Source organism: Schistocerca piceifrons, chromosome 2 (assembly GCF_021461385.2).
Source record: "Schistocerca piceifrons isolate TAMUIC-IGC-003096 chromosome 2, iqSchPice1.1, whole genome shotgun sequence".
Lineage (NCBI taxonomy): Eukaryota > Metazoa > Arthropoda > Insecta > Orthoptera > Acrididae > Schistocerca > Schistocerca piceifrons.
In genome coordinates this window covers 990,587,951-990,598,332 of record NC_060139.1, presented here as the reverse complement: position 1 = coordinate 990,598,332, position 10,382 = coordinate 990,587,951, and the positions used below count along the sequence as shown (strand labels likewise).

Below are 10,382 nucleotides of genomic sequence, written 5' to 3'. Positions count from 1 at the left end.
CGTCCTGGGACCTCTGCTGTTCCTGATCTATATAAATGACCTGGGTGACAATCTGAGCAGTTCTCTTAGGTTGTTCGCAGATGATGCTGTAATTTACCGTCTAGTAAGGTCATCCGAAGACCAGTATCAGTTGCAAAGCGATTTAGAAAAGATTGCTGTATGGTGTGGCAGGTGGCAGTTGACGCTAAATAACGAAAAGTGTGAGGTGATCCACATGAGTTCCAAAAGAAATCCGTTGGAATTCGATTACTCAATAAATAGTACAATTCTCAAGGCTGTCAATTCAACTAACTACCTGGGTGTTAAAATTACGAACAACTTCAGTTGGAAAGACCACATAGATAATATTGTGGCGAAGGCGAGCCAAAGGTTGCGTTTCATTGGCAGGACACGTAGAAGATGCAACAAGTCCACTAAAGAGACAGCTTACACTACACTCGTTCGTTCTCTGTTCGAATGTTGCTCCGCGGTGTGGGATCCTTACCAGGTGGGATTGGCGGAGGACATCGAAAGGGTGCAAAAAAGGGCAGCTCGTTTTATATTATCACGTAATAGGGGAGAGAGTGTGGCAGATATGATACGCGATTTGGGGTGGAAGTCATTAAGGCAAAGACATTTTTCGTCGCGGCGAGATCTATTTACGAAATTTCAGTCACCAACTTTCTCTTCCGAATGCGAAAATATTTTGTTGGGCCCAACCTACATAGGTAGGAATGATCATCAAAATAAAATAAGAAAAATCAGAGCTCGAACAGAAAGGTTTAGGTGTTCGTTTTTCCCGCGCGCTGTTCGGGAGTGGAATGGTAGGGAGATAGTATGATTGTGGTTCGATGAACCCTCTGCCAGGCACTTAAATGTGAATTGCAGAGTAATCATGTAGATGTAGATGTAGATGTAGATGTAGATACGTAACTTCTGAACTATTGCTTTCTTGGGATTTCCATTTTTGCTAAGATTTTTTTCAGTTAATCAAGTGCAGTAAGGGTGCGCCTACTATAGGACACACAGTGACCTCGATTTTGAGCGTTAAACTTGTAGCAGGTAGAAGTTGACTGCTCGCAGTGCCTAATGGTGATGCACATACGTCCTGCTGACACCAGCTGGAAAGCAAGTGAAAGGGAAGGAGAAGGGTGCCAATGAAACTTCGTTAAGCGAAAACATTGTTATTTAAAAATGAAAAACTTCAAATCTACAGGCTTATGGCGATATTCTATTTCAGAAAAAAGTTATCATGATACTGTCTTGTGTGTATTGGTCTCTCAGGCGGGCTGATCCGTGGGATTCCGTCACAGTCTCTCGAGGTTTCATGCTGGTCTGTTGCTGCGCTTCTTGAGATCGAGCTCCAACTGCTCTTGTAGTTGGTTCAGCCGCTGCCGCACCAGTGGAGTGTGGTCGGAGAAGGAGTCCTTGATCCGTGTGGTGTTGGTGGTCGTGGTGGAGCGCTGGTAGCCGGGCGGTCGGCCGCTGCTGGGCCAGCACCACAACACACGAGACACCGATGCCCGCAGACTGCTGCGCAGCTGGCCGTTGCACAGCACGAAGAACACGAACAGCGCCATCCTGCAAACAGCACGGAACCGTCAGCTATCAGTGGTTGATCTGATAGTTCTACCAGCAATGCAACGGTTCTTCTGTCACGTGATGACTATCTGGGAAAGATGGATCTCTTATTTGAGGACTCAACATACAGAACATTGCAGGACGATCCAACTGAACGGATAAAACGGAAGACGCTTCCACTCCTGAAGAAGAGTTCTTTACCTGACGACGTTCTCAAAAATTCATCCTGGTGCCGTCTTGCCACCGAGATTATACGGTCTACCCAAGATTCGTAAGAAAGGGGTCCCGCTTCGTCCAATCGTGAGTAATTTGGGTGCTCTTACCTACAATCTACCCAAGTATTTAGCATCTGTTCTTGGCCCTCACGTCGGTAAATGCGAACATCACATTCCCAATTCTATGGTATTTATTCAAAGTTTTAAGTCCTTGTCTCTTAGTCCCTGGGATTTGCTTGTGAGCTTTGATGTCGTGTCGCGTTTTACCCGGGTTCCTCTGGAAGAATCCTTGCAATTAATTGGTGAGAAACTGGATGAGGAAACAACCAGGCTTTGTCGCCATGTGCTGAAGTCGACTTACTTTTTATTCAATGACATATTTTGAACAGACTGACGGAGTGGCTATGGGGAGCCCATTGTCCCCAATAGTCGCCAATCATTTTATGGAAAATTTTGAGGACATGGCGCTGAAGACGGTGTCCTTAAAACCAACCTGTTTCTAGAGGCACGTTGACGATACGTTTATGGTGTGGCCTCATGGGAGAGAAGCTCTTGACCGCCTCCTAGATCATTTTAATTCCCTGCATCCTAGCATCAAGTTTACCATGGAGGTGGAAAGTGATGGAAAGCTTCTGTTTCTGGATGTTCTGGTGTACAGAAAGGATGATGGGACATTGGGACACAGTGTTTATCGAAAGCCTATGCACGCGGACCGTTACCTGCATGCTTCTAGCTGTCATCCATCGTTCCAGCGTACGGGGGTCCTTCGGACGTTGGCGAGAAGAGCTTATGCCATTTCAGATGGAGAAAGCTTGACACAAGAATTGGACCTTCGCCTGAACCACCAGAAGATACCTGCAAATCGGTGGCTTTTCTGCCTTTTGCTGGGAGCATTTCCTCGAAGATAGGAAGAATTCTGAAAAGATATCATATCAAAAGTATTTTTCGTCCGCCAGCCAAGATTAGAGCGCTCCTTGGCTCTGTAAAGGATGACTTGGGTTTGAGAAGCCCGGTGTGTACCAGATCCCTTGCCACTGTGGGAAGGCTTATATTGGGGAGACAATCCGGACCATTCAGGACCGATGTGTTGAGCATCAGCGGCACACACGGCTGCTTCAACCTGAGAAATCTGCAGTGGCGGAGCACTGTCTCACCGAGGGACACAGAATGCTATATGACGAGACACAAATGGTTGTCCCTGCATCTCGCTATTGGGACTATGTTTTAAAAGAATCCATAGCGATTCGTTTATCTGACAATCTTATAAATAGAGACAAGGGCTATCTTTTAAGTAAGACTTGGGACCCGGTGATATCTGACATTAAAGAACAACGGTCTGTGTTTCGATCGTCGGAAAAAAATTTTAAAAAAAATTTTAAATTTTTGACAGCGATATCTCGATTTCGCCTGCGCTAGAGGGCAGTTACGGCACCTTCTCGCGCACGCGTTGTGGGTCCTATGCGGCCTACATAGGGGCCGCCGCTTGCGCTGGAAAGTCAGTTCCGGCGAGATCGTGCACCAGCACTCTCACCTGAAGATGGCGGCCAGTTGGACCGCGGAAATATTGTGTCATGAAGACGTTATGATCCGGCTGCATACCCGAGAAGAATATTATAAATTATTACGCCGGGAAAGCCATCGTAATCATATCAGTGGTTGAGTTTGTAATAAGCGAGGACAACAGGGTTGGGATACGATAGTGGAAAATGAAAAAAAGTCACAAATATTGTACATGATTGTTTTATTGTCGTATTGTACTGGGCGATAAACTGCAGGAACGGACTGCTGACTGGAAATGGAGGAGAAAAGGTCCCATGAACATGTGTCTGGAAATGGTCGGTGTGCGTGCAAAGACAACGAATCGTCCAGGAACACCGTACAAAGCTGCATCGCATCCACGTCACAGCAGATGTACAAAGTGGTATCCATGTGATGCAATGCACACGTTCACACGTCTCGTTATAGATTGTTGATGACAGAAATCCCGTAATTGTCATGGTCTGGTGCAAAAACCATAGACAAAATCCTTCCCCTGGGGGTAAGTCCCTTGCTGATAATGCTTGCACTCGTTGCAGGCGATAGGGATAGCAGCGGTTGTGATGCAGTATATGCAGGGTGGTCCACTGAATATGACCGGGCCAAATATCTCACGAAATAAGAGTCAAACGAAACAACTACAAAGAACGAAACTTGTCTAGCTTGAAGGGGGAAACCAGACGGTGCTATGGTTGGCCCGCTAGATGGCGCAGCCATAGGTCAAACGGATATCAACTGCGTTTTTTAAATAGGAACCCTCATTTTTTATTACATATTTGTGTAGTACGTACAGAACTATGAACGTTTTAGTTGGACCACTTTTTTCGCTTTGTGACAGACAGCGCTGTAATAGTCACAAAGATATGGCTCACAATTTCAGACGAACAGTTGGTAACAGGTAGGTTTTTTTAAATTAAAATACAGAACGTAGGTACGTTTGAACATTTTATTTCGGTTGTTCCAATGTGATACATGTACCTTTGTGAACGTATCATTTCTGAGAACGCATGCTGTAAACACCACATTAATGCAATAAATGCTCAAAATGATGTCCGTCAACCTCAATGCATTTGGCATTACGTGTAACGACATTCTTCTCAACAGCGAGTAGTTCGCCTTCCGTAATGTTCGCACATGCATTGACAATGCGCTGACGCATGTTGTCAGGCGTTGTCGGTGGATCTCGATAGCAAATATCCTTCAACTTTCCCCACAGAAAGAAATCCGGGAACGTCAGATCCGGTGAACGTGCGGGCCATGGTATGCTGTTTCGACGACCAATCCACCTGTCATGAAATATGCTATTCAATACCGCTTCAACCCCCACGCGTGCTATGTGCCGGACACCCATCATGTTGGAAGTACATCGCCATTCTGTCATGCAGTGAAACATTGTGTAGTAACATCGGTAGAACATTACGTAGGAAATCAGCATACATTGCACCATTTAGATTGCCATCGATAAAATGGGGGCCAACTATCTTTCCTCCCATAATGCTGCACCATACATTAACCCACCAAGGTCGCTGATGTTCCACTTGTAGCAGCCATCTTGGATTTGTCGTTGCCCAATAGTGCATATTATGTCGGTTTACGTTACCGCTGTTGGTGAATGACTCTTCGTCGCTAAATAGAACGCGTGCAAAAAATCTGTCGTCGTCCCGTAATTTCTCTTGTGCCCAGAGACAGAACTGTACTCGACGTTCAAAATCGTTGCCATGCAATTCCTGGTGCCTAGAAATATGGTACGGGTGCAATCGATGTTGATGTAGGCATTCTCAACCCCGACGTTTTTGAGATTTCCGATTCTTGCGCAATTTGTCTGCTACTGATGTGCGGATTAGCCGCGGCAGCTAAAACACCTACTTGGGCATCATCATTTGTTTCAGGTCGTAGTTGACGTTTCACATGTGGTTGAACATTTCCTGTTTCCTTAAATAACGTAAGTATCCGATGAACGGTCCGGACACTTGGATGATGTCGTCCAGGATACCGAGCAGCATACATAGCACCCGCCCGTTGGGCATTTTGATCACAATAGCCATACATCAACATGATATCGACCTTTCCCGCAATTGGTAAACGGTCCATTTTAACACGGGTAATGTATCACGAAGCAAATACCGTCCGCACTGGCGGAATGTTACGTGATACCACGTACTTATACGTATGTGACTATTACAGCGCCATCTATCACTAAGCGAAAAAAGTAGTCCAACTAAACCATTCATATTTCTTTACGTACTTCACGAATATGTAATAAAATGGGGGTTCCTATTTAAAAAAAAAACGCAGTTGATATCCGTTTGACCTGTGGCAGCGCCATCTAGCGGTCCAACCATAGCGCCATCTGGTTTCCCCCTTCAAGCTAGACGAGTTTCGTTCTTTGTAGTTTTTCCGTTTGATGCTTATTTCGTGAGATATTTGGCCCGGTCACTATCAATGGACCACCCTGTATACAATCGTAGTTTGGCTTCCACCATCTTGGCGTTCCACTTGCCTGGACCTTTTACTAGGGTTCGTCTCAATATCCCTTAGCACCTGGTCCTCTAAATCTGATATTCGCACGGTCCGCCGCCTCCCTCCATGTTTGTCTGTCTGAGAGGTCCCATGATCACACAAACGCACAAAAGGGGCTTGAAATGTTGTGGTTGGCGTCTGTGAAGGTACTTGTTTTGGTATACCCGCGCTGCCTTTCGATCGTTTCCATCTGCTTGGCCGTGCACAAACACCATCTCGACTTGTTTCCAACATGAATACCGGACCATTCAACTGCTTACAGTATTTTGTGTCAATCACCAGCCTGCAAAACACAAAGAACTCACGGCGCATAGCCACAGGAACTTTCATTCGTCAGAGTCAGTCACCGTGACAACTATGCATTTCCCAACACATGTTCATAGGACCTTTGTTCCTCCTTTTCCAGTCAGGAATCCGTCCCTGCAGTTTGTTGGTTTATTTATGTTCACCCTGTACATAGTTTTAAAATAATCGCATACATTTGGAAAAAATGGTTCAGATGGTTCAAATGGCTCTGGGCACTATGGGACTTAACATCTGAGGTCATCAGTCCCCTAGAACTTAGAACTACTTAAACCTAACTAACCTAAGGACATCACACACATCCATGCCCGAGGCAGGATTCGAACCTGCGACCGTAGCGGGCGCGCGGTTCCAGACTGAAGCGCCTAGAGCCGCTCGGCCACAACGGCCGGCCATACATTTGGAAGGCGTAGGTAACATTCCCTTGGGATTTCTAAAATCATTGTGACAAGTGCCAAGCAAATAGCAGTTCAGCTTTGTAGAATCTAAGAGCCTGGAGAAATACCATCACATTTTCGAAGAAGTATTATCCACAGAGTGAGAAAGATAGGAAGGCAAGAAACTGCAAGAACTCTCGCACAGCCTAATAAAACATTTTCATATTGGCAATGAGAAGTGAAACTGAGATGAAATTTTATAATTTAAATTTTATTAAACATTCCTTGTAACAACTGTAGATAAAATAATTAAGCGCTGATACCCAGACCTCCAGATGTCAGATCGGTACAGGAAGTTATGTGTCGACAGAGTGTCAACCAAAACACCGATTTAGTTCGTGCTGTGCGCCGTCGTCCAGTATAATATGCGTAATCGGTAATTAAAAGTAACACCAGAGGTAAGGAGCACAGGAAAAGCGTATCTGTGAGTGATTTTATTGCGGTTCTCGCGTGGGTGAGAAGGTATAGCGTTTGGATGTCGTACTACAGGTCCCCCGTTCTAACCACTCTGATGAGAATTTTGTTTTACTCTTTACGCTGGAAACTGGTGTATGGGTGAACATTTTCCTGATATGTAAAAGGACATTTCGGAATTTGTAGAAATCTTCTTTTGGCAGTCTGCTTTCGCTTAGTTATTTGAACGTTTTGTACTTATTATTGATCTTAATATTTTGTTTACTCTTAATTATTATTACTACTGTTACTTCCGCTCGTGTGATGCAGTTGTTTCTTTATTTTTCTGTTCTGATTGTACATTCTGTGGAACTACAAATGTAGTTTACTACTTTCGGAGAAACGAAGCGAAAGCAGACTGCCAGGAGAACATTACTGTAAACTCCAAACAGCCCTTTTACGTGTCATATACACGTAGTTCCATATAACACTTACACGCATAATACAGTGAAAAAATTTGTTGTTACTGGAGTTTGAATCCTGGACCCTTCGTAGAAGGATCTAACGCTCTACCAACTTCCCCACGGAAGCAAAATGTGTTAGTTGCCTACAGTTATGCTTTTGATGTGCTCCGTAGTTCTGGTGTAACTTTTAATTAATGTTTACGCTCGTTCATCTGGACGGCAACACATAGTACGAACTACATCGGAGATTTGGTTGCTACTCTATCAACATACAACGTTTGCTACCGATCTGAGTGACTGACATACGGAGGTTTCGTACGGACAAACATCGGGATAACTGGCAGAGAATCATTATCAGCTGCAAGAAAGAAGCTCTCTGAAATGCAGGGTATTCTGAAAGAAGATGCATAACGGAGACTGTAACTTTTGTCTTCCTCTGAAGGCGAAAAAAGACATCGAGGAGTAGGCATAAAATTTGCTGTTGTTGAAAAGCCGTCATTGAAACTTTTTTAAAAGGTAGAAGTTTATTTAAGTGATAAGGTGTATAAAACTCAGCTTAAATGTAATTAAATGTGATTAAAGGCCACAAGAATATTAAATAAATTACAGTTTGTGATAAGGTGAGTTGTTTTCCAATATAGTCCGATAAAAGTTACTTGGTAGTTGACACTTCACACGCTGCAGTTATTTTCCACCAGTCAAAACTCTCTTGAACCATAACTTTTGCCAAACTGCCACAACAGTTGGTCAGTTCACTTCCAATTCCTCGTCCGACGTCCTTTCTTGAGGTGTTTGGATCCCAAATCATGGATCTGGCACTTTTATTTCGTATTTCATAGCCAAAAAGTTGACATTGAGCGTTCCAAAACGCGTTGTTTTCACAGTTCAGTCATTGCTCACTTAAAAACAGCAGTCGACAGAGCATCTTGGATTTTCGACATACGTAGCGGTAACCACTCCCAACATTGTTTCACTTTACATATTAACAACATTTGTGAAGCAACCCGCCATATTTGTTGGCTCTGAGCACTATGGGACTCAACTGCTGAGGTCATTAGTCCCCTAGAACTTAGAACTAGTTAAACCTAACTAACCTAAGGACATCACAAACATCCATGCCCGAGGCAGGATTCGAACCTGCGACCGTAGCAGTCTTGCGGTTCCAGACTGCAGCGCCTTTAACCGCACGGCCACTTCGGCCGGCGCCATATTTGTGTTTTTGCTATAACTGAGTGGTAGCTGGCAGCCGATGTGGCAACTCCATAGTGGGAAGAGACAGACGTCAACTATGAAGTAATTTTAGTCAGACTATAGGAACAGATTTTACTGGGATGTGTAAGTGTTTATATGTGTACACACAGACACACATCTCCCTTGACGAATGAGTGCCGATTCGAACCTGTGCGTGGTCCAGTTCTATTGGAAGAGGGCCCCTTTCACCGGTACTCTTTTAATTTTATCAGTAACTTTCCCCTGATCTGACGCCAAGAATCGTCGGCACGTACTATTTGACCCACCCCATGTTCAAGTCTGTCTACAGCGAAGCTGTATAAATAGAAAATGTTTCAGAGAAATACGGAGTCTAGCAGCATCTGTGGCATGGAGCAGGAGTCAGCTGCAACTTTCCAACACAATTCTCTTTTAGATTACGGTGACTGAAAATTCAAGTAATGTAGAAACACTTTCAAAACTTGCAAGGTAAACTCAGTCCTGATGAAGGATATATAGACATTCAAGAGGCTACATGGACTTTGTAGTATTACACATTCCACACAGCAAAAATATTTAAAACTTTATTAATTTATGAATAGTAAGTAAGTATACAACCACCAAAACAACCAGCTTATCAGATCTTGCGTCCACATTGCTAAGGGGGACGAAGAAGGGAGATGAAAATTGGTGATCAAATGTTCAAATGTGTGTGAAATCTTATGGGACTTAACTGCTAAGGTCATCAGTCACTAAGCTCACACAACTGAACCCAAATTATCCTAAGGACAAACACACACACCCATTCCCGAGGGTGGACTCGAACGTCCGCCGGGACCAGCCGCACAGTCCATGACTGCAGTGCCTAAGACCGCTCGGCTAATCCCGCGCGGCTAAATTGGTGATCTTTTACATGAAGATCAGTTTGGTGTTAGGGAAGGTAACAGGAACATAAAGATATTTCCGACGTTGCACTTGATAAAGGAAGCAAGACTTAAGAAAAGTTAAACTTTCGTTGGAGTTGTCGGCCTTGAGAACGTGTTATACAATTTAAAATGGTGTAGGATGTTCAAAACTCATGTTTTCTAAAATACTGTAAGATGCCCAAAGTACTTAAAAATGGAGGTATATATTACAGTGAAAGCTGCGTGATGTACAATATATACACAACAATTAAGGTGTGCTTCCATAGCTGAAAGGTCAGCGTGGTTGACTAAAATGTGAAGAACTAGGGCTCGAGTCCGGCTACTGCCAGGGATTTTGTCGTTGGTGAGAAGACTGGAACGAGGTACATTCAGCCTTGTGACGCCAATTGAAGAGCTCCTTGACCAATTAGTAGCGGCTACCGGTCACGGACATTGAAAATGGCAGGGAGAACAGAGTGTTTCCAATAACGCCAATGGAAAGGATGACACGGTGGTCGGTCGGTATTGGGGGTCCCACCAGGACCTGTGGACGTAGTTTTTTGACAAGAACGAAGTGGAAAAAATAGGAATGGAGACGTAAAAGGAAGTACTTTCTCCCATAATGTTCAATCTGTATGTAGAAACAATGACAAAAATAAAACATCGACTCAGGCAAGGGATTAAAATTGAAGGTGAAAGAAAATCAGTGATAAGATTCGCTGAAACTACGATCTTCGTGAAAGTAATTAAGAGTCACATGACATATTGAATGGAATGAGCAGTCTACTGAGCACGGAATATTTCCTGGAAGTGAACCAAGAAAAGACTAAAGTAATGAGG

General features: G+C 44.0%; 1 protein-coding gene across 1 annotated transcript in view; it reads right to left on the bottom strand.

Annotated features, from left to right (window-relative positions):
* Positions 1–1,147: 1,147 nt before the first annotated feature.
* The window catches only part of LOC124776043, a 247,507-nt gene continuing 238,272 nt past the window's right edge, over positions 1,148–10,382 (bottom strand). Inside the window, exon 15 of the mRNA XM_047250883.1 lies at positions 1,148–1,560. Within this exon, the coding sequence (XP_047106839.1) occupies positions 1,305–1,560 (256 nt within the window). The 3' untranslated portion in view covers positions 1,148–1,304. The remainder of the gene's footprint in view (positions 1,561–10,382) is intronic.